At 49.0% G+C, this 24,797-nt stretch overlaps 1 protein-coding gene across 4 annotated transcripts in view; it reads right to left on the reverse strand.

Annotated features, from left to right (window-relative positions):
* Positions 1-578: 578 nt before the first annotated feature.
* Positions 579-24,797, reverse strand: part of CLPB (ClpB family mitochondrial disaggregase) — a 71,465-nt gene continuing 47,246 nt past the window's right edge. For 2 of the 4 annotated variants that reach the window (XM_085073966.1, XM_085073948.1), the window contains 10 exons: positions 23,231-23,345; positions 16,382-16,459; positions 13,908-13,963; positions 9,776-9,820; positions 7,961-8,122; positions 6,123-6,279; positions 3,158-3,231; positions 2,548-2,667; positions 2,026-2,130; positions 579-1,265 (listed from right to left, as the gene is read on the reverse strand). In XM_085073966.1, the coding sequence (XP_084930092.1) occupies positions 1,014-1,265; positions 2,026-2,130; positions 2,548-2,667; positions 3,158-3,231; positions 6,123-6,279; positions 7,961-8,122; positions 9,776-9,820; positions 13,908-13,963; positions 16,382-16,459; positions 23,231-23,345 (1,164 nt within the window). In that variant the 3' untranslated portion in view covers positions 579-1,013. The remainder of the gene's footprint in view (positions 1,266-2,025; positions 2,131-2,547; positions 2,668-3,157; positions 3,232-6,122; positions 6,280-7,960; positions 8,123-9,775; positions 9,821-13,907; positions 13,964-16,381; positions 16,460-23,230; positions 23,346-24,797) is intronic. The other 2 variants (XM_085073957.1, XM_085073974.1) reach the window with 2 other exon arrangements.

A 24,797-nucleotide genomic window follows, 5' to 3' on the forward strand; every position in this document is an offset into this window, starting at 1 on the left:
TACCGGGATAGGAAGGGGGTTCAAGGCATCCCCCACCAAACCTCCTCATATCCCTGGAAGACAAGAGCCAGCACCAGAACCAAACCCCCATGGGGACATCAGGGTAGGGGGTAACAGTGGGATGGGGATCCTGTCTGCATCCCAAGGGACAGTGACTTGGGGCTCATTAATCCTGGGGAGGTTCAATTTCCGTATGTATTTCATGCTATACTCCTCAAAACCCATGGTCGGCGTGGCCCCAGTAGTGACCATGTCTCCCATTCCACCATGAGCAGCTCTCTGAAGGAATCACCATGGGAGGGGCACAGACTCCATGTCTCCATGGGAATAAATTGGACAGCTCAGTTCCACCTGAGATATTAATTATTTTCTGGAAGAAGGTAATGAGAAAAAGATCCAGCAAGGGGTTTGCACCAGAATGTCGCCTGGCTGGGCTGGGAAGATTTGACAGTGGGTCCCAGTTTCCAGTGGTGTTCCCTGCTCTTGCTGACATTCCTGGCTCCTGGTGATGAGCAAGAGACCCAGAAGTGCCCTGGGATGGTGGTCCCAATGGCTGCTCCTTCTGGGGACACAAAGGGTTGGATGCGCATAGCATGTTTATTGCCATAAAGGAATGGGGATGACACAGAGCAAGTGCCTGGTGGCTTTTATACTCACACTCAGTTCCAGTCCCCCACCTTGCCAGCCCAGCTACCCCAGCAAGCCCCCTTTCATGGAATGACAAATCCATTCGGCTCCTGCATGGTCCACAATCCACTTCCTCCTTCCTTAAAAAACTCCAACACCCTGTGAGACTCCAGGACCCTCCACTGACCCATCCCTGAATGACACCTTGTCACCCACAGCTGCATCCCCAGAGCCCTTCATGCCCACCCTGGGGCAGCTCCTGCCTGTGTCTGTGTCTGTGCCTGTGTCCATGTCCAGCGGTAGTAGGACTGCGGCTCTGCCCTCTCTGACACCGCTCACTCCAATTCATGGGGTATTTTATTGCCACTGTGAGAGCCCAGTGCTGCCTACAAGAAGTAAGTGATGTTTTCAGGGTTCAGTGGTGCCTGGATCTCCAGTTTTCGGGCCTTGCTGTCCTTCTCCACAATCTCCAGCCGCAGGGTTGGCACCTTGGATTTTTCTGTGCTGGGGGAAGACCCCTCTGTAGTTTTCAGCAGCTGCTTGTCCGAGTCCTCCACAGTGATCCTGAGGGTGCAACCCCGTGGCAGCAGGTCCTGCTCATAGGCAGCTGCCAGCTGGTTCACCACGCGACGCTCCACCTGAAAAACAGACCAGATCCTGACAGGAAAACCCTGTGGAAATACTCCCAAGGAGATGGCCAGCTCATTCCCACCCTCAGGTAGTGCAGAATCATGCAACTGTCTCCTTTTCCCACTTATCCCCTGTCTATGAAGTGTGGGTGTGCCACTTCCTCCCTCAGACCACAGACATCTCCCCAGAGATAAGGAGGGTCAGACCCACAGTCATGGAATCATGGCAGGATTTGGGTTGGAAAGGACTTTTTAAAGTTCATAACATTTCATACCCCTCTGCCATGGGCAGGGATACCTTCCACTAGACCAGGTTGCTTCCACTAGACCAGGTTGTTCCAAACCCTGTCCAAACTGGCCTTCAACACTTCCAGGGATGGGGCTGCCACAGCTGCTCTCGGCAATCTGTGCCAGGGCCTCACCATCCTCACAGCCAAGGATTTCTTCCCAATCTCCCATCTAACTGTGCCCTCTGGCAGTGCGAAGCCATACCCCCTTAACCTATTACTCCAGGCTCTTGTCCAAAGTCCATCTCCAGCTGCCTTGGAGCTCCTTTTAGGCTCTCTTGTCCAGTTTGAACACCCTCAACTCTCCCAGCCTGTTTCCAGAGCAGAGAGGCTGCAGCCCTCAGACCATCTCCATGGGCTCCTCTGGATTTACTCCAGTGACTCCATCTGTCTTTTGATGCCTTTCCAGTCCTGGCTCTCCCTGGGCAGTGGGGCTGGAGGTGACAACATGAACTTCACCCCCATTTCCCTCTTGCCTTCACCTCATGTTTGATGGAGCGGGCACCATAGTGAATGTTGTAGCCATCAGCCAGCACATCCATGACCTCCCTGTCCCACAGCAGTGTGATGTTGTGTCTTGCCTTGGCCTGCCGGGGGGGGAGGGGAAGAAGAGGAGGAAAAGTTATGGATGCCCCTCAGCAAGCCCGGCACCCTTCTCTTTGAGCAGCGAGGACACTGTGGTGTGGTGCGGTGCTGAGAAGGGCTGAGCTCTACCAAGCCAGTTCCACCACAACAAAGGGACCCCAAAATCCCATTTTGCCCCCAGAGAGCTCAGATGTGCAAAGACAAATGGCATCTCTGAAGGCAGCCTGGAGTTCATCCTTGCTCCAGTCCAAAAGGAACCATCTCTGCTGCTCCCAGAGGTCTCCACCCTCCCCAACACCCCAAGTTCAACAGCTTGTATGATGATAGTAAAGAGACACAACAGGATAGATGCTCTGGCAGGGATTTCTTCCAGAGTTATTCTGGGAAGTCCCTTCTAAAGCCATTGCCATTTTTTTTACCTTTTTGGCCCAAAAACTGAGCTCTTTGTTGACCAGCTGGATGAGCTCTGAGTGGCAAAAAGGGAGAAAATAAACAATTTCATTGATCCTCCCCAGGAATTCATCCCGTCTGAAGTGAGCCTGCAGGGACAAGGGAGGAGGTCAGCAGGGAGAGGAATGGTGACCCTGATGGGAACAGCAGTGAGAGTGGCACTGCAGAAGGATCTCCCTATGGATCATCCCACCTCCCCCAGCTCCCAGGAGCCATCTGGCCTCCACACCATGGACCTGGACAGCACCTTGAGGTGCTTCAGACACATCTTAAAGAAACTGAAGGTGAAGGGGATGTCACTGCAGTCAGGTTTTCCTGACCTTGGGAGAGCAGAGAACCCCCAAACCGCACTGCAGCACTTCCTGTCCTGTGTCCCCTTCCCACCCTGCATCGTGGCTCTGCTCCAAGAGTAAAAAAGCTGGGATTTATTTCTGCTGGGCTCTGATCTTGCTGAAAGGTCCCTCCAACATTTTTAGTGGGATTACACCCCTTCTCTCATAGCTGGGAGAGAAACGCAGAGGAGTCTGGGACCAAAGCTCAGGACACCTGAAACATGAGTCACGAAAACACTGTTCATACCTTCAAGATGGGACGAATAACTTTTTCCTTGAACTGCTTGGAAATGGTGATCTTGTTGGTCATCTGGACATCATCTGGAAGAGAGGTGGATGGGGGGTGTCAGTAGGGACATTGGGACAGCAGCTTCACTGCTGTCTGGACCAGCTGGAGCTGAGGGTGAGGAAGGATCTGGGGAGTACTACAGGACAGACCTGGGACCTCCAGATGTGCACAGCAGTTTACTTTGGCAGTGGGGTGTCCCTGCACTTGGCATTGTGGACAGCAGTTTTGGGTATCCTGTGGTGCTCCAGGGAAACATCCTATGCTGATGTTGCTCCCTTGAATGGCCATACAACACTACTCTGCCTCTGCCTCTGCTTCCTACTCTGTGTCTACAGGAGCTGCTCCCAGAGGTTTTGGGCAGCTGAAGCGCCCAGCTGGGCTCCACAGCCGCCAACGACATGACACACAGAGCACACTGGCCCTCTGGGGCTGCTCTGTGAGCACTGGAAGAGCTCAGTCTCTTCAGTGAACACCAAACTCATGTTCAGTGTGCCTGCAGCACTGCTCCAGCTGCAGTCTACTTCCCTTCGCTGACTGCAGATGGAGCCAGGGTCTGGCTGCTCTCAAATCCTGGCTCCCAGCTGCTCTGGATGCTTGGATGCAGCGTCACCCATCTTCCTCCCAGTGCCACCTTCCTCTTTGTCTTCATCACCCCAGTTCTTCCTACAGCTTCACCCATTCTGCACCCATTTGCCTCCATGTGCTGTTTGACACCAGGGTGCTCCCAGGGAGACAAATGCCTGTGCTGTGGACTGGATCCTGGCACGCAAGACAGGGCAGGGGACACGGACCCATGCTGGGTGCTGGGAGCCTGTCCCAGCTTTGAAGCCTTGCTGCCCCTCACCAGCAGTGGCAGAAGGGGTTCTCAGGCTGCACTGTACAGGTGGTTTAGGTTGGAAAAGCCCTCTGAGACCATCAACTCCAAGTGTTCCCCCAGCACTGCCAAGCCCATCACTAAACCAGGTCCCCAAGAGCCACATCCACACATCTATTAAATCTCTCCAGGCATGGGAAATTCACCACTGCCCAGGGCAACGTGTGCCAGGGCTGGACAACCTTTTTGGGAATAGATTTTCCCAACAGCCAGTCTAAACCTCTCCTGGCATAAACTGAGACTATTTCCTCTTGTCCTATCACTTGCTACCTGGAAGAAGAGACTGATAGCCACCTGGCTACATCCTCTGTTCAGGGAGTTGTAGGGAGTGAGGTGGTTCCCCCTAATGCCCAAAGTAGTGCAGGGTGCCCTGGAATCACCTGATCCAGTTCCAACCCCTCTCTCATGGGCAGGGATGGCAGTAGGTCTGTCCCAGTGTTTTGGCAGAGGAGAACAGGAAAGGCAGAGGAGCCAGCACTGCTACCAGCATTCCCACTTCTCAGGCGTAATATCCTGCTGCCACTGGTGGATGCAGATCCTGTTGGGGAAGCAGCTCCTTCCCTTTATCTTCCCATTTATCTGCCTGCCAGGCACTTTAGTGACCTCCTGCCGTGACATCTCCACACTGAGAGCTCAGAAAATGGGCAGGAGCTCCTCAAAACCCAACTGAGGGCAGCTGCTGTGCCCAAATGCCCTCTTCAGCTCCTCTCCTGCTGCAGCCATACTGTCCCAGAAATTAAAATTCAATGCTCTCCTCATTGAGCAGGGAAACGTTTGGCATTTTCAAATGTTATTCTGGACAGTTCAGTCGACAATGTGCTTTGTCCTTTACCCAGCCTGACTGAAGCTTAAAGATTCTGAATTAAGTCAGTGTCGACAGCCACTTCTCCAAAGAAAAAGGAAGAGACAGAGAGAAAGGAGCTGAAAAATAGATTTGATGCCAAACTCCAACGTTTTTTCCGGCTCCTGTGGAGCCGATGCAGGAATATGGTGTATCTAAGATGGCACAGGCTGCTGGATACCTTGAGAAAGATGTGGCATCCAGACAATTAAGATCATAAAAGGATCTTAAAAACTCTAAAGTTTTTTAAGACTGATGAGAAAAGAAGGGATGCAGTCACTGTCCACAGCTGCCTGGTTGCCCACAGGCACAGCAGCACCTGATGGAAACAGGCTTTCCCTCTGCTCTGTCTGACAAACACTGCCTAAAAGGGACAGTCCCTGGTGCTAGCATCACTGTTCATCTCTCCACCCTTGAAGTTACCAGCAAAGGCACTGGAGGTTGCATATCAAGTTGTTAATTTCCAATCTTAGAGACTGCCCTTGCTCTCCTCATTCCCCTTTTATTACCTAATTCACATTTTGGGAAATTTTTCTCCAGGAGCCTGATGTATGAGGCCAGGGCTCCCACTCCACAAGGAAATAAAATTCATTAAGCTCAGTTCTTTTGGGAAGGACTGAGAGGAAATAAAATTTTTCCTCTTTAATATGAGAAACTGAAACCCACAGTCTTTTGCAGGAAGCATTTGGAAGGGTCCCAAAAGAAAGAGAATAGTGATTTGATAAAGAGAACCATGGACTCCCAGAAGGGTTTGGGTTGAGACGGACCTTAAAGACCATCCAGTTTCAAACTACCTGCTCTGAAATCCTCATTATTTGAGATTGTATCCCTTAGAGGGAGCTTGCATCTTTAAGGCTCTGTCCAACCTCTCAGCCTGTTTCATCCTGTACTCACTTTCCTGGAAGTGTTTCAGGCCTTCCAGTGGGCGGGGCTTGAGCAACCTGGTCTTGTGGAAGGTGTCCCTGCCCATGGCAGGGGGCTGGAATGGGATGATCTTTTAAGTCCCTTCCAACTCAAACCCTTCTGGGATTTCATGACTTCCTGGCAGAGGAGCATTCCCAAGTTGTGTGGACAAGTTAGGACCAGTGGAGAGGTGACTGAGGTGTTTGGGTGTGCCCCTTGCAGAGGGATGGCTGAGCTGGTGTCAAACAAAATTGTGTTAGAAGGAGAGAGATTCTTTAGGTATTTGGAGACTGAAATTCCAGTACCTAAGTTTCCTGCGATTCTTTTCTTGCTCATCTCCATGGCCTCTTGCCGGAGTTGCAGTGCATGTTGTGCAATCTCCTCGCTGGCCACGTTGGAGGTCATGATGAAGATGGCATCCTTGCAGTCAATGGTCTTCCCCTTCCCATCTGTCAGCCTGCCCTGCAACAACACCGAGATGACACCAGCTGTGTCAGTAGGTGCTGGAGGACACAGCCAAAACACCAGGAAAAAGAACATGGGTTCCATTTTTCCCCAGAGTGGATTTAATTTTGAAGGGATGCCCAAGGATTCAGGAGGAAGGAAGCAAGGATGAGGCTGGAGAAGTCCCAGGAATGGCAGAAACTTGTCAGGCACATGGTGCTAGCCTACCCCATCCAGGATAGAACTGATGGAAGCACTGGGAGATGCCTTGCCAGGAGGAAGGTTGGGGCAGTCCATGTCCTTGTTCAGCCTGGAGAAAAAAGGTCTCAGGGGAGACCTTCTCACCCTCTACAGCTCCCTGACAGGAGGTTGGATCTGGGATAGGGGTGTTGGACTCCTCCCAGGTAACAGGACATGAATAAATGACCTCAAGTGCACCAGGGAAGGTATAGGTTGGATATTAGGAAACATTTCTTCCCTGAAAGTGCTGTCCAGCCTTGGCACAGTCTACCCAGGGCAGTGCTGGAATCCCCATCCCTGGAGGGATTTAAAAGCTGTGTGGATACGGCATTAAGGATTAGTGGTGGACTTAGCAGTGTTGGGGGAAGGGTTAGACTTGATGGTCTCAGAGGGTTTTTCTAACCTCAAAGACTCCATGACTGTGTGGCTGTCCATACGTAACTCTCCAGCCTTTGGCCCTCTGCCTACCTTCTGTGGTGGTTTTAGGCCTGACACAAGTCCCAGGCTCATCTCAGCACTAATGCTAATGCTAATGCTAATGCTAATGCTAACCCTAACCCTACCTGTGGCTGCAGTCTGAGCTACGCAGAGCCCACAAATAACCATGTCATGGCTGTAACAGAGTGACCTGAGCAGCAGAGCTCCTCATCCCTGTGGGATCACCTGGCAAACCAGGGCTGCTCAGCACCCTCACTGCTGCGGTGGCATCAACCCTTAGCCCCCCAAACCAATCCAGGAACCTTTCCAAAGTACCAGTGCTCTTGATTAACTATATAAAAAAGAGAGGGAAATAAGGAAAAAAGCAGCATCTCCCCAGGCTGTTTCTTTCCTCAATCCATCTCCAACAGTACAGATCCAGCACAATGACACAAATCCTTGTTGGGTGCTTGATATTAACATTTGGGTTATTGCCCTGTCAAGTGCCTGGTACAGGAATTGATTTCACATTGAACTGCTGCTGTGATGATCTATGCAAGAAAAATGGTGTTATTAATCCTTAAAAGAAAAACAAAAAACCCCTCCAAAACCTTCCAGCATGTTGCCCTGGAGTTTGGTGGCCTCTGAAGACAGACTGGAGCCTTCAAAATTGACCAGAGAGCTGGACAGGGACTTTGGACAAGGGCCTGCAGTGACAGGACAAGGGGGAATGGCTTCACACCAACAGAAGGCAGGGTTAGATGGGATATTGGGAAGGAATTCTTTCCTGTGAGAGTGGCAAGGCCCTGGCACAGGTTGCCCAGAAAAGCTGTGGCAGCCCCATCCCTGGAAGGCCAGGTTGGATGGGGCTTGAAGCAGCCTGGTATAGTGGAAGGTGTCCCTGCCCATGGCAGGAGGGGTGGACTAGATGAGCTTTTAAGGTCCCTCCCAACCCGTATCATCTCAGTCCTCCATCTATCATCCCTCTCACACCTCACAGTCACCTTCTGTTAGTTGACTCTAACCTGACATGTGGATTTACCTCATCAAACAGCTGCAGCATGATGGTGAGCACATCGGGGTGGGCTTTGTCCACCTCGTCGAAGAGTACCACTGCATTCGGGCATTGCCTCAGCTTTTTGGTGAGCTGTCCACCCTCTTCATGGCCCACGTAGCCAGGTGGTGAGCCAATGAATTTTGCCACCTGGGAGGAAGGAACAGGAAAGGTGAAGGCTGATCCATGGACACTGGGAATGAAGCCCTTCTGGTAGCTTGTTAGGCAGCCACCACTCTTAGCTGCTGACAAAACAAGTTCTATGTTCTTTGTGACACCTATTGCACCCCAGGTATTCCAAAATCAGCTTCATAACCAACAATTAAGCAAAACAAGGATTGAGCAATTACTCTGCCCAGAGCTTGAACCAGCAAAATCCAAGGAGAGGGCATGGGCAAGTGGGAAGGCACCAGCCCTGCTTTGCTATGCAGGTTCTGAGCAACCTGTCCCAGATGTCCAAGATATGTTTTCATTCCTTTTAGCCTTTTTAAGAGTAAGAATTCAAAGGGTTATGAGTGGCAGGTGGTCCTGGTGCAGAACCAAAGCCAGAAGTAGGCTTTGTGGGAAGAGGCTGCAAGTAAAATACTTTTCCTATGTCATCACTTCTTGACACAGTGGTTTTTTTAAATGAAGTTTAGAAATTTACATGGTTATATAGAATATTATTTCTGACAACAGGAATAATATTTCTGACAACAGCTTCTCTGGGCAACCTGTCCCAGTGTTTTACCATTCTCATTGCTAGAATGTTGCTGCTTTTTGGGGAGACAGAGCACTCCAGAGGGGTTTAGGACCCCTCAGCTCTAGGGGTGACCCTGGTGAGATGTCCCACCCCTCACGTGGCACTTGAATTTGACAGAAGTTGCGATGGGAGGGCTGGACTTGGCACCACTGTCCTGTCTTCTGCTGGATTCTCCTCCTTTCCTCCATGGAAGGTCAGCTGAGGCAATGATCCCACACTGAACTTGGCAATGTTTTGGGGATAAGGGGCTTGGGGTAAGCTGTGCCTACCTAGGCATGGGTAGGTGATGAACAGCATATGGCTGCAGGTTTTCATGAACAAGATGATCCTCTGGATTCCACCATCTCTTCTCAGCTGCTCTCTCTCCAGGGGCTGACCCCCCCAAGGAAACCCACAGCACTGGACACATACTGGTAAAGTTTTCCTTGTGCTTTGGTCTCCGTTCCTAATTTGCCTCAATGTCTTGGTTCCAGCCAAGACAATGTTAATTTTTGCAGTAGCCAGGAGGAGCAAGGCTTGGACCTGGAGGATATTCTATCCTGCCTCATGTCATTGCTGGGAGCAGAGGGACCTGCTGGTTCTCAGCTGGAGGGCACGGCTGGGGGAGGTCACTGTGGCTGGGTTGGGTCACTGAGAATTTTGCATGTGAATCACTCTCTCTCTCTCACTTTTACTTTTTGTTATTTATATTACTGCTTGTTTGTTTTCTTGTCCCATTTCTGTTTCCAGTAAACTGTTCTTTTCCCAACCCATCATCTTTAACTTTTGAGCCTCCAGTTCTCCTCTCCAGCCTGCTGCTGTGGGGAGGGACAAGTGGAGGTGGGGATTGAGTAGGTGGCTTGTGGTTCAGAGTGTCTAAGTGGGAGCACTAAATTGGGGAGTACCATGTCTAAAGTACAACACTCAATTAAAGTTGCTTTCTAAAGGCAATTTACTTGCAATTTAATGCACAACTTGGTGCAACTCCTGTTGTTCTGCTGTGCTCCCAACATGACACTCCAAAATACCCATTTTTTCTAGATTAAATTTGGAGCTGCTCCCCTCAGAGACCATTTACTGACCTCATGCCTCTCCTGGAACTCCGACATGTCCAGTCTGATGAAACCCTGCAAGAGACTTAAGATGAGATTTGATCAATCTGTTCACTGCCAGAGCTGGAGCAATACTGACAGGGCTGAAATTTTCTAAATAAAATGGATATTTTTGTGGTTCAGCTTTTTAAAAATCAATCACAAGAAGAATGCAACACCCCTCCACAAAAATCCAACAAAAATCATAAAGCCGAGGTGAACTGGGCTTGTGGATGATCACCTGAAACAGATAATAGCGTTAGAGAATTTATAGCTTCCACCCAAATGTCCATTTTGCATTTGAAAAGCTGATGATTCATTGCAGGTACTGAATGTCCTGATCATCGAGCTGTAATCCACATCCTAGAGGGGAAAAGAAAAGAAGGGAAGGAGAGGGGAGGGGAGGGAAGAGGAGTATTTCAGTTGGAAAGGACCTACAGTGATCATCTCATCCAGCTGACCAAGAAGAAGCCAAGTCTGAACTTATCATCATCCTGGACATGGTCAGCTGGACATAACCACTGTCCACGGTGGAGGAGACATACGTCTGGGAATACATCTCATCTGGACATGTACATGGCACACACATGGACACTGTCACACGGGGATCCCTGCATTAGAGAACAGAATCCCCGAACTGTCTGGGCTGGAAAAGCCCTCTGAGACCACAGAGCCAAACTGTTCCCCCAGCACTACCAAGCTCACCATTAACACATGTCCCCAAGTGCCACATCCACACATCTGTTAAATCTCTTCAGGGATGGAGACTCCCCCACTGCCCTGGGCAGCGTTTTCCAGAGATGAACAGAAAAATTTTACCCAATATTCAACTTAAACCTCCCTTGTTGCAACTTGAGGCAGTTTCCTCTAGTCCCATCACTTGTTACCTGGGAAAATAATGGAATCAGAGAATGGTTGGAAGGGACCTTCAGGACTATTCCATTCCATCCACTGCCATGGATAGGGACAGCTTTCATTAGACCAAATGGCTCCAAACCCCATTTAGCCTGGTTTTGAACACCTTCAGGGATGTGACAGACACAGGTTCTCTGGGCAAAATAGTCCCACACAATAATTTCCCTGAAAATTATTAAAATACCTACAAACTGCCCAGTGCAGAGCAAGATGGAAAAAATTGACTTTGTCTTGCAGATAAAAAAATGACAGCTCCAGGTTTTCCTTTCTTAATCTGTCAGTTCCTGAATTGCTGCCCCTCATCAGAGCCTGTGTGGTGTACAACACCCTCTCATCTCTCATTAGGGCACCAATGGCTGAGCTGGCTCATTGCTAATAAATCCCAGATTCCTGCTGCTATCAAATTAACACAAGACTCAGGGTTTAACTGACTTCCCCATTGGATGTCTGGCCATTGAGCAGTTCCATGTGCGGGATTAGGGATGAAGGTGCTTGAGATCCAGGATTTATGGCTTCTGGAAGGCAATTATAGAGGTATGAGGAAAAGAAACCAGAACAGCTGTTTTTATAGCATTGGTTCCGGCTTGGTCTTCTTTCTACATATGTTGCTGCATTGTTTATCCATGGCCTATAATGTAGGGGAGAGGGATTCATCTATGCGCAGCTCTGCTTGTCTTTCCTCCTTTTCCCTGGCTCCATGTGAGTTGCGGTTGCTTTGATTGCTGCTTCTTTCGCGTTAATTAAGAGATATTTAGTTAAGAACCTTCGCTCTTTATTTAGTAAAGAAGGGGGAGGTGTAGAGGTGCGGTGGCCCGATGCTGCGGATCCCGAGTCCCCAGGTCCAGTGGCCAATGCGATCCACGAGGAGGCCACCGAGGACGCCATCTCCTGGGGCTCGGAGGAGGCCGGGCCATGAACCGCACTCTCCCTCCCCTGGAAAGTTTCGCCTTAAGTTCATTGGTTTGAAGTTTTGCTTCCCCACCCCTGTTACCACCCCTGTTGCTGGCCCCTGCTCGAATGTTCTGTTGCCGTGCTCCCCTCATTGGTTCTTTGTAATCCCTTCCCCGGTTGTCATTCATTTGCTCCCCCGCTTGTCCCTCATATTGTTCCGGGGCCCCGTTGGCTCTGCCCCTGCTGTCCCGCCCCTGGAAACCCCGTGTCTCCCCTCAAAACCCTCGTGCCTTTGCTCTCCCGTGTGGTGTGGCCACAATTCCAGCCCCGCCGTGCCCTGCACCCGGTAGCTGTGTGGACCGCCCTACCCGGGAGCCTCCCAGTGCGCCCCCAGCTTGCTTCATCCTCAATAAACTGCGCTCTGGTAACTCCCACTCGCTGGACTCTCTCTTTGTCACGGGGGGTGACCGACGACTCCGCTGCGTTCCTGCTCGACAGGCACCCGCCTCTGCTGCGTGGTCCCTGTCGCCCATCGGGCAACCTGGGAACTGTGAGGCCGACAGCTGCTGCCTCGAGAGCAGAGAAGAACAGCAGGGAGGGCCGAGAGCTCGAGCCCCGGTGAGGCCCCTGAGACCTCCCAAAGCTCCGATAGCCCATTGGGAACAAGGCGGCCAGCTAGGACTGGACACATGACCACACATGTGGGAGAGAGCTAAGCAGCTCTTATTAGGTAGGCAGAGGCTTAAATGTGAAACATGGAAGAGAATGTAATGCAACAGATTGGATTGGAATGGAATGAAATGAATGGAATGGAATGGAATGGAAGAGAAGATTGGGACTGAATAGAATGGAATGGAGTGGAACAGAATAGAAGAGAATAGAAGAGAATACAATATTGAAATAAAAAGGAAGGAACTAGAAGATGAAAATGGAATTTATTTGAATGGACTAGAATAGGTAGAATGGAATGGAATGGAATGGAATGGAATAGAAGACTGGTATAGAATAGACTAGATTTGAATGGAACAGCATAAAATATTGGAATGGAAGGGAATAGAAGAGAATAGAATAGAATAGAATAGAATAGAATAGAATAGAGTAGAATAGACTGGAATTGATTGGATTGAAATGATTATAATGGAATGGAATGGATTGGAATAGATTGGAACAAAATAGACTAGAAAGAACAGAACAGGTTAGAAAGGAATGGAATGGAAACCTCAGACGCTGCTGAAGTGTCCTCCTGCAAAGCTACCACCTCCATGGAATAATTCCAGCCCATCTTCTCTAACAACTGCCCACTGGGTAACAAACTAAATCATGATTTAACTGCTTCTGAATACCAAACACTTCAGCACTTAAAATTCTGAGCAGGAAATCAATGTTGCATTGTTACAGTCCGTAGTGGCAGGATGTAACAATTGAGGAAGCTGGGGAACAATGGAAAACAGATTTCTGGAATTTTATCCTTCTAACAGTTTACAGTGGTATTAGTAATAGATGCAAAAAAATATGTTCACAACACAGGATGTCAAAATGAGAGCAAGATCCACCAAGGAGCACAAATGTTATATCCAATTCAATTTTTACAATTCAAATATTCTGGTGACATAGACAGAAGCATAGACAGTGTCCTGGGCTGATCCCACAGTGTGAGCTGCACGGTGAGGTGACGATTCTGCCCCTCTGCTCTGCTCAGGTGAGACCCCACCTGCAGAGCTGCCTCCAGCTCAGAAGCCCAATATCAAAGGGATGTGGAATTGCTGGAGTGAGTCCAGAGAAGGCCATGAAGATGGTCCGAGAGCTGGAGCCTCTCTGCTCTGGAGACAGGCTGAGAGAGCTGGAGGTGTTCAGCCTGGAGAAGGCTCCCAGAAGACCTTAGAGCCCCTTCCAGTGCCTGAAGGGGCTCAGGACAAGGGCCTGGAGTAACAGGACAAGGGGGAATGGCTTCCCACTGGTAGAGGGCATGGTTAGACTGACGAAATTCTTGGCTGTGAGGGTGGTGAGGCCTTGGCACAGGCTGTCCAGAGCAGCTGTGGCTGCTCCATCCCTGGAAGTGTTCAAGGCCAATTTGGATGTGGCTTGGAGCAACCTGGTTTAGTGGAAGGTGCCCTTGTGTTTGACAGGAGGGGTGGAACTTAAAAGGGATGAGCTTAAAAGGCCCTTCTAAGCCAGGCCTGTCTGTGACTCCACGGCCTTCACAGGTCTCTCTCAGTGCAGCAGAAGCCCTTTCTCAGGACAGAACAGCCACACAATAAACCCCTTGATGACCCCCCCAGCCCTTTACTGCCAACACAAAGCTAGGATGAGCCATTACCTTTTTGACGTCCTTATGGATGTACTTGGCTGTTTGCTTGGCCAGCTCTGTTTTACCTGTTCCAGAGATGGAAAGAAAAAGCTTGCATTACACCAGGCTGTCCATTTTCTGTCTGTTCATCAGCTTTGCTAGCACCACAGCTGCAACTTCCTGTGACCAATACATGTATTTTTCTCGGGAAGTGGGTATTGCTGTTTTATCTCCAGGATCACACCCCACTGCAGTTCCCAGTGTGGGCTGGGTGAAGCAGTGCATTAGTATAGCAGCATCTCTGCTTTGGCTCCTTCAGCTTTAATTGATTTTCACATGATTGGCACAAAGCTCTTGACTTTTTCCCCAAAAACGATGTGGATAGATCAGATTTTTGCTATATTTACCCTCAATATTCCAAGTTCCTTGTACAATGCCTTGTAATCTCCAAATAAAGAATTTCAGGGAAGTGGAGTGTTTTTTTCCTTTTGCTGTGTATAAGATGATGGCAAAAAAAATCTGGGATCAGGAACAATCACTAATGGAGAAAATCCACCCTGATGAGGGTGAACACATGCACCAGCTCATGCCAGGCCATGTCCTGTGCTCCCATCCCATCCATCTGGGTAAAAACTTCATTAAAGAGACAGTTTTACTGAAGTGTGGGTGCCAGAAAACCCCTTTTCCCTGCTGCTACACCCCAGCACAACACTTCCGGCTTTGTCAGGTTGATCAGGGGAAGGATTGGTCTGATTTTGGCTCATGGGGTGACCAGCAAAGCTGAGGTCAAGCCTGTCAGGCCTTTGGAGGATGGATGCTCTGGGGGTTCACACTTGTCCCTCACACACCCGTCAGCAGTGCACTACACATGGATCCCTGTGGGATTTACCTGCACACTGAAAAATAAATGACCAGGCACAGAAATAACTATTCTGAAAAAAATGTGTTTTTAAAAGGAAGTTAGATTAAAAAGTACACTCTTACTGGAGTATTGTACATCTGCTGACAGCTGTATTGCAGGAACAATAGATCTGGTGGGTCAGATCAGCAAATCGCCAAAAAAAAGGGCTACAAAAATGGGAATTCATGGGGTGTGCTCTGCTCCACCTGATAAATCTCTGCCAAAATTTTGCATTTGATTTCAGTTTGAGCTTTGCTGACTTTGGATCAGAGCTCCTGATGTGTAAGGGTGCCTGAAACGGAGAGGAGAGGAGAGAGGAGAGGAGAGGAGAGGAGAGGAGAGGAGAGGAGAGGAGAGGAGAGGAGAGGAGAGGAGAGGAGAGGAAAGGAAAGGAAAGGAAAGGAAAGGAAAGGAAAGGAAAGGAAAGGAAAGGAAAGGAAAGGAAAGGAAAGGAAAGGAAAGGAAAGGAAAGGAAAGGAAAGGAAAGGAAAGGAAAGGAAAGGAAAGAAGGAAAGGAAAGGAAAGGAAAGGAAAGGAAAGGAAAGGAAAGGAAAGGAAAGGAAAGGAAAGGAAAGGAAAGGAAAGGAAAGGAAAGAAGGAAAGGAAAGGAAAGGAAAGGAAAGGAAAGGAAAGGAAAGGAAAGGAAAGGAAAGGAAAGGAAAGGAAAGGAAAGGAAAGGAAAGGAAAGGAAAGGAAAGGAAAGGAAAGGAAAGGAGAAAGAAAAAAAAGAAAAGAAAAAAAAGAAAAGAAAGGAAGAGAAGAGAAAAGAAGAAAAGATAAAAGAAAGGAACGTAAAGTCCCCATGGAAGGCCATGCGAGTGGAAGAGCCAACAATTTACATCCCTGAGCCTTCAGAACTGCTGTAGCATGGCAATGAAGTATCAAAAATATTTTATCCTGGCTTTATAAAGCTTTATAGCAACTCATTTGGAATTAATGATTGGCCTGGCACTGCCCTGGAGCAGAAGCATGGTCTTGCCTGTGCCCCTTAACCCCACCAGCACTGGAGCACCAGCACCTTCTTGAGCCCTGCAAGAAGCAGTGGAGGCAGGAGAAGCCCTGAGGTTGTTCCAAATGTCACAGATCAGTTACTTTAAAGCTGTTTTGTTGGGGTTTTTTTCCACAACTAAAAGTCATTTGGACCATTTCATGAACTGATCAGCTGTCATGTGGCATTTGATTGTGCTGGAGGACAAATCTTATTGGTGTCAATAAAATCCCGTCGTTCCAAAGCAACCTGTGCCCACAGGAGCAGACAAGCAGAGATTCAGTTTGCAGGCAGCAAATTTCCACTATTATCCCACTATTCCCACTGGAATAGAGGGGTTTTCACTGGAAAGTTGTGAAAATAACACTTTTATTTTGAAAACTGCCCCTTTTTGAGACTCAGAACGGGGGTTGTCCTCCAGGATAACTCAGCATGAGGCTGGATGTGGCTGTGTGTGTTGGTGTCCAGCTGTGGTCACCCTGCTGGATGATGGGTGACCAGCTGAAGGATGACAGTGTGTTTAACTGGTATTTTATTCGACCCTGCAGCCCTGCAACAGCTCCCACCCCCTAACCTCAGGGATCTCCATCCCCCTCACCACAACCCAAATGTTACCTATTCCAGACGATCCCAAGAAAAGAAACACCAGCGGGTGCTCCTCATCATACCAGCCATTTTCCTTCCTCCGAATAGCTGCATTTGAAGACAATGAAAACAAAAAAGAGGGGGGGCAGGCATATAAATCAATGCCACAAAGCAAGTATAATTATCACTAAGTATACACTATGTTTTACTGCTCTCTACCCACTCCCAGTCCTCTCTGCCATTAGTGCTCTCTAATTTGATTAGCCAGCCAAGGCCCCAGAGACACCTAATAAGGTTAGCATGGATTTGGAAAGCTGCCCAGAGCAGATTTCGGATAAAGTTTTCCAGGATGTGCACTCAGTGTTGCCAGGGAGACGATGGAGGGGGGGACAAGGATAGATGGATGGACAGAGGGATAGAGAGGCACGCTGTCTCACCAGCTCCCAAGTGCAACCTTTCTGTGAGGAAAAAACAGCAGTTTTGAAGAGGTTTATAGGTTATTTCTGGCACAGAATGGGAAGAGGGAGGTGGCTGAAGGTCACAAATGCTCTGAACTGGTGCAAGGATTGGGAAAAGTGTGGTGATTATCTCAGTGCCCCTCTGGACAGCAGCATCCGAGTGCATCCTGGATGAGATTACCAGTGGAAAATTTTACAAAAGGCAAAACCCCTGATTTCCTTCCAAACTCCCAGTCTGACCAGCACAGCCCTTTCTCACAACACACATGGATCTGCCATGCAGAGTGGCTGATGGCTCCTGCCCCCATGGGTGCCCCACAGCTCCCCAAGCTGCTCTTCAGCCTCCAAGAGCAGCCCCAGGCTCTGTGAGCATGCTCACCAAGCCAGTAACATCATTGCACTGGGTTTAGTTGAAGGAGGAGGAACTGCTTTTGAGGCCAAAAGATCAAATCCCATCCTCTGCTGGCTGGATCTGGTCTCTGGAACACAGAAGTGGTTGTCCTGTATCAAGACCAGCTTCTAGTTCAATGTGAGAGATTAACTGACATCCCAGCCTTTCTGCTTTATCCACAGTATATCAATCCAGCCTGTATTACAGCTCTTACACAGAGTTATTCTTGCCCTATGAAAACTTGTAAGGTTTTGTGAGAACATGCACTGTACAGACTCAGGACCCCTCAGACCCAGCAAGGTCTCATGATCAATGCACAGCGCCCCCAGATCCAGCTGAACCAGGATGTGGCACAGTAGGAAGCAGGGCATGAAAATGGCAAGATGCCCAAAAATTATAACTGACAGGAATTTGAAGGTAGCAGGGCGAAATAGCAGCACTGGAGGTGGGATGAGCAGAAGGAAAGCACTAGGAGAGCTGTGGCTTAAAGGTCTTGGAATGCTGCTGCACACAGGCACAGCAAAGCTTGGCCTCTGCTGCCTTTCGGTGCTGTCCACAGCAAAGGCAGGAATAAAGCCAAGAAAGAATAAACCCACTTCTCTTTGTGACTGTCACCCTCAAAACACAGGTCTCTCATCTCCTTCTGGCCGCTATCCTGGGTCCCAGCATCTCTCCCTGTGCCTCAGCCCCATGTCTCCCTGGAATGAGGACACTGGCTGGCTCTGTGGGGAACTGTAGGTTTGTTTTCTCCCCGGAGCTGGCAGGAGAGCATGAGAGTGACCTTTAAAACTGGGAAATTCTTAAATTCAATCTCGAAGTCAGTCCATAAAAGCCTTTTCTTGATGGGGTATGTAAAATAAGACATCTAAGAAAAAGCATCCTAGGCATGGCATGCCAAGAGCTCTTCCTGCAGGGGAGAGCAAACTGACATGGGAAATAAATAGTGCCATTTTGTGTGTAAAAAGATTTGCATATAAAAATATTTAAACAATATTTCCATTCTGCATATAAAAAGAAATGGAATGTCACAGCCTACAGCCTGACAGGGAAATGCTGACTCTGCCAGCAGGGACACATTGGGAAGATGTTAAACAGCAGCACCTCAAGTGAGACATTCCAGCAGCTGGATTGTATAGCTGCATGGAGCAGTCTCATGGGAATTTGGATCTGCAAGACCTGCATGAAACTGAGCTCCTCAGAGTCCATGTTTGTATTCCAGGAGACCTAGGTAGCGTGGGAGCCAGCAGATCCAGTGAGGATTAGGAAAACAAGAGCAAAGTCTCAATGCAAGAATAAATCAATCAGCTGAGGTTAATAATGAGGAGTGTGAGGAGTGACCTGACCACAGTCATTAAGGATCTCCCCAAGAAGGCACCGAACTCTCTCAGCTACAGAGAAAATTAAGGTGCTCCAGGGGCTGGAGAGAGAGGATCAAACTACAAATAAAGCAGAACAGTTTTAATAACGAGGGTGATTAACCACTGCACCCACTTAGGAAGAGAGTGGGACTGAATTCCTAATCCCTGTAAAGTCTGCAGAGAAAGCCAAGAGGGCTTCCCAAAAGGCAGTGGTAGCTCAGGATGAAGGCGAAGGTTTGCATTGCTGCTCAAATGTCCATAAAAGCCCAATTTAACCTTAAATCCAGGCCATGTAGAATCTCGTAATCATAGAAGGGTGTGGGTTGGAAGGGACCTTAAAGACCATCAATTCCAACCCCTTCAGAAATGGGACTGAGAGCTGAGATTGTGCACTTAGTGGTAGCTGGACCCCAGTGCTGCAAGAACTTGCCATTCCATGTTCCATGCCTGGACACAAGCAGATGCATTACCTGTCCCCTTGGCCATGCTAATGAATCCTGACTTCTGCCAAGGCTTAATTAGCTTGGGCACAAGGCCAGGTGCAGCACTGGCTGGTGCCTAGGGTTCTGTCTCATCCTGCCTGGGCATATCAGCACAACAGACCAGCTCGGCTGCAGCCAGCAAGCTGGTTCTGTCCAAAATCCTGGGCAAAGCCTGGTGGGAATCCCATCCTGCCCTTCAGCTGCTCACTGGCCATGTCACCCCTGGAAACAGTCACCACAGGAGATGAAGAGGAGAAAATGTTCTGCCACTGGCAGGGAGGTGCAGAGAAGGGTCTGTGCTGCATCCCTCTGTGTGATGTCCCTTCACAGTGCTGTGCATGCTTCTTTTCAGCCCTCTACAACAGTGAACAGGAGGTCAAGCACTTGGGGTGGGGATATTTTATAAAAATTGATGGAGAGTAACACAACTGCTGATAATTCCTGCAGCTATCTCAGCTAAGATAACAGTGGTAACAAAGGTAATAAACTTCTGCTTTGTGGCATGGAGTGACCACTCACAGGGTCATCACATTCAGGGTCCAAAGACAGTGGGGTTAAGTGCCATCTTCTTTTCCTCCCCTCTGCAGCAGGATGCCAGAGTTTATGGATAAATGCTCAAAGAAACTCCAGGGGTATACAGCACCCCATAAAAAAACAACCATAAGGTTAGAGCTTGAGATTCAGCGTGTGATCCCTGTCGGAAGATGCTGAGCATCATATTTGGGAAGAAATTCTTCCCTATGAGGCTGGTGAGACACTGACACAGATTGCCAAGAGAAGTTGTGCCTGACCTCTTCCTGGAAGGCCAGGCAGGAACTGGGTTTAGAGCAACCTGGTCTAGTGGAAGGTGTCCCTGTCCATGCCAGGGGGTTGGAATGAGATGGACTTTAAGGTCCCTTCTAACTCAAACCATTCCATGATCACTACTCAGCAGGTTTGTCAGATCAACAGAGTGATAAGGTGGAAATGCTTTTCTACAAGCAGCCTTAAAATGATGAGCTATTCCAGCACACAGCACTCTTGAGGTTTGGAAAAGCTGAAAAAATCTGCATATCCCTAGGGAAGGGGCATCACTCCCTAGGTTCCACCACTGCAGCTGAAGGAGGCTCTCCCAGGCTGTCCACTGCAGCATTCAGCTTCAGCAAGAGGAAAAAAAGCCCCATCCCAGGCCAGAGCAGAACATCAGTGTCAGTTCCAAGGATGAAAATCTCAGCTAGGAAAGCCACAGGAGCACTATTCTCCTTGGAGTCTGCACTCCAAAGCAGCTGCCGGCCACGCTGACCGCTCTTCATTGTCACCCAAGCATGAAATCCATACTTTGCCTCTGGGAAAGCTGCCCCCTTCCTTCCTCCTGGCAGAAATAAATAAATAAATAAATGCCAGAAGGGAGGTCACACTGCTGTGCTGAAATCTCATTAAGACATTCAGCCCTGATGTCCAAAACAAGAGTCTGATGATGATGACGCTGGGGCCTTCTTCTGTGGAGCTGTTCCTGGCCCTGCTGCTGTGCTCTCGCTTTATTTCGTCCATCTGTAACAGTGTGACTGCAGCCCTGCGTCTCTGAGAGGCCCTTCAGCCCGCTATTGAACTGATAAATTCACTGTATTACTTTACACAAATCAATACCCCAGCAGTTATCAGCACTTGATGTGACTGAAATTGGTTTCAGCCAATTTGTGAGTGTAATAAATGTCCATTTATCAAATCAATTCATTCCGTGGGACTCCTCGGCCCGTCCGGGTTCAGGGTACTGTGGGGTAAAGGCTCTGGGGCCAAACCCGCTGTGGGATCATAGCCTCCATCCAGGTTCTGCATTGATGCTCCAGGGTCCACAGCATTCCTAAAGAAGAGCTTTTCCAGCCCTATTGCTGGTGGCTCAGGGTTATGGAACCCTGAATCAGACCAAAGCTGTGTCCTCGCAAAACTTCACCTGACTTGCAGGCAGCAATACACATCAAAAACCAGCCCTCATAAAGGATCCTATCTTGTCCAAAATAATCCCAGTTTCCTTCTGACCAGAGCAGGATGATATTCCTGCTCATCCATTTTCCTACAGCTTTGAAACACTGATTTGAATATCCCAGCTACTCAAAATTGGGAAATTTATAATTAAAATGTAGGTTTCTCTGCACTACCCTTTCTTCAAAATCCCTATAAAATAAACAACACTTTTCCTTCCTCCCTCCTTATTCAACTTCAGGAAGAGCTGGAACAGATCATTTCAACCCTCAAGGTCTATTCCCCCAGAAAGGGAGAAGTGGTGGGTTTGAACCACCCTACCTCTAAGTGAGCACTGATCTGCAAACATGGTATATCCATACAAAATGGTATTCTTTCCCTGGCATAGTATTTATTATATTAGGCCACAAAACAAATACATATATATATACTTGGAAAAAAGCCTCTAGTTTATAACCTCAGAGAGGAGATGCTGCTGATCCCTTCTGCCTCCACGTCTTCCAGAAAAAAGGCAAATCAGCCCTTAACAGATCCAGAGCACAATCATTTATGGAATTGCCTGGAAATACAACCCTAAGCCTTCTAGTTGCTCATTTGCATGTACCAGTTAGAGAATCACAGCAGCTCCTAATATGGCAGCAATGACCTGCCTGTTTCTGATGTCAGGAGATTAAATATTTAATAGGGATTTTGTTAAGATGAACCAAATGTCTACACCCATTGAGGGGGGGTGGCCAAGCTGCCTCCCACCATTACCCAGTCAGGCACTGGTAGAAACCTTGTGCCCTGGGAGATGCCCAGTTACCATCAGTTAACCATCATCCACCTTCTCCCAGTCCTGTCCTGCTCCACATAGCAGAAAAGTGTGCTGCAGGGCTTGAATAAATCCTATGGACGCAACAGAGAAGGGATTCCCCTCTGTGGTAATGATGCCATGCTGTTGGGGCTGTGGCTGCAGCGAGCTCCCCACTAGCATTCCTGGTGCATCCCCTTGCATAGGGTTGCTGGGATAACAGCTGGACTCAGTGATCTTGGAGGGTTTTTCTAAATGATTCTATAATTCTGTGATTCCATTCTATCCCCACTGCCCCAGCTCTGTGCTTCTAACCCCAGATCACACTCTCCCTTTGTGTTCCTGGCTAAGCTCCTCTGGAGACTGTTTGGATCATGCACCGAGTGACGGATTAAATCCAATTATTCAATTAAGGCACGAGTTATAAATTAAACATATCAGCCAGGCTCGGTGAATCTGAAGATATGGCATGTGGCAGGTCTGCTTGCCACCAAATGGCAGTGGCGAGGGCAGAGTGGAGGGATGTAGGGTTCACAAAGTGGCAGGAAAACCAGCTGGGAAAAAAAAAAAAACAAAGATAGCGAGGACGTGCTTGAGAGAGAAAGTCCTGTCTCAAAATTCATCCTTCTGGAAAAAAAAGAGAAGAAAAACAGGGCAGAAGGAAAGGGGGGAGGAGGGGACAGAGAGTCTCCAGCTACCTTTTGGTCCAATATCCCGAGGCTGCAGGGGTATCAAATACATTCCCTATAATTCAATAAGGAAAACCTCCATAAAGGCAGGGACGTTAATGCGCAGAAACACCACCTGTGTCAGGAACAGGCACTGCCCATTAATCACAGCTCCCCAATTAGCCAGGGCTGCTGCCCCCAGGCACAGCCGCTCTCTGAACACACAGGGTGGCTGCTGTCTTTGCACGAGTATAGGTTCCTTCCCAGCTCCTTCCCAGATCACACTGGGCTCCTCTTTGTTAACTGAAGGCAATGGGTTTGTGGTTTTGACATATTCCTTGTGGTTCTGCCCTGGCTTCAACAGCTCTTATTTTGCTGCCCCATTTTCAGGCATTAACTGGGATGCACAGATGGGTCAGGAATTATTGACAGGATCCAGAGGCTTTAGACTGGCAAATCAAACCCAGCCCAGCTTGCTGGAGCCTTGATTTCATGGAATCACAGAATGGTGTGTGTTGGGAGGGAGCTTCAAGCTCATCTTATTCCACTCTCTGCCATGAACAGGTACACCTTCTACTAGACCGTGTCGCTCTAAGCCCCATCCAACCCGGCTTTAAACACTTCCAGGGATGGGGCATCCACTGTGAGTTCTCCAGCAACCTTGGAGACACGCCTGGAGGCAGCCTCAGATCAAATCTTGAGGGAACAGCTTGTCTTCCCTGTGAAGCAGGTGTGGGACGGCAGAGTCAGCAGCATGTGAAAGGTCCTACCTGCCCCCACTGTGGCTATGGCGCTCTCCTGACCAATGATGTGCTCTTTTAGCCGCTGTTCCAGTGGGAATCTCCGTCGTTCCTCCACCTCCCTCCTGCGCTGCTCCTCTTGAAACTGTGGAGAGAAGAAAACATAGGGAGCAGAGGCTTTATGGAGCATTGGGTCAGCACACAGACGTCAGAGCCCTGTATGGGGATCTCTCTGACACAGAGCCAGAGCATCCCTAGGGCAGACGCAGTTTGGTCTGGATGCACCAGCCCTAGCAAGAGAAATTTGTGGATCTGTCGTGGATGGAGGTTGGGGTGAGTGGGAATGGGGATCCTGTACTGCTGATGGGAAACCAGACCCTGTGCTACTCTGTACTGGTGACACAGAGGGAACAACGGCATTGCTCATCAGTTCTTAACCATTAGGAGCCGGTTTTTTTGGGAATTAAAGCCATGACTATTCTACTTAGATTTGTCTTCCTACCCTCCACACACCTCCTGCTCAAAGGCTCCAACCAGATCCTGCAGAGATGGCAGGGTAGCACCATGCCTTACATCCAAGAGACTGTAAAGGGACTTTGGACAAGGGCCTGCAGGACAGGATAAGGGGGAATGGCTTCCCACTGACAGAGGGCAGGGTTAGATGGGATATTGGGAAGAAATTCCCAGCTGAGTGAGGGTGGTGAGGCCCTGGCACAGATTGCCCAGAGCAGCCGTGGCTGCCCTCCCCAAGAAGTGGTCAACGCCAAGTTGGACAAGGCTTGGAGCAATATGGTCTAGTGGGAGGTCTCCCTGCCCATGGCAGGGTGTTGAAATTAGGTGAGCTGTGAAGTCCCTTCCAAGCCAAAACCTTCTGTGATTCTAAGATCTTTAGAAAGTGCTGATGAGCACCCTTCCCGCCACAAGCTGAGCTCAGCCATTCCCCACTGAGAACATTGCCCTGGGAAGATCCAACCCCCAAAGCCAGACTCAGCTGAGAACAGAACACAAAGAGCCCATGGGGTTTGCCAAGTGAGGAACTGCACCCACAGAACAGTCCCTGTCATTGAACCCACCTCACTAAGGCGAAACACCCTCTAACAAAGCCAGAAGGCAGGTGCCAAAGCTGCAGCAGGAAACAGCTGCTGGAGCCAGAGTGGATAACCCCCAGCCAGGCTGCTGACATCTCCTGGGTTAGCTTTTTAAATTCTAACAGAATTTAAAAATAATAAATAGCAAACAATCCAATTTTGGCCAGTGCTATCAGTCTCATGTGTAACAGAGATGCCATCAGCCGTGATCCTCACACAGAGCAACAACTTCCCTGCAGATCCCAGTGGAGCAGCTCTGGGACAGACATTATGCCTGCACAGATTCCCCAAGCACTGGGTACGATCTCGCCATACGTCTCTGTCTGTCTCTAGGATCCTGACAAATCTTTTCTCTCTCCCTCATCTCTGGACTTTTAGAAGGTGCAGGGATGTGATCAGTGGTATTAGGACACCCAGTGGTTCCCATGGGTTTATGGAGAGTGGGGAAGATGTGCAGGAAGAGCAGGAATGGATACCCCTTCTTTGCAATACCCTCTCCCTCCCTCCTT

Source organism: Lichenostomus cassidix, chromosome 1 (genome assembly GCF_008360975.1).
Source record: "Lichenostomus cassidix isolate B80296 chromosome 1, HeHo_3.0, whole genome shotgun sequence".
NCBI lineage: Eukaryota > Metazoa > Chordata > Aves > Passeriformes > Meliphagidae > Lichenostomus > Lichenostomus cassidix.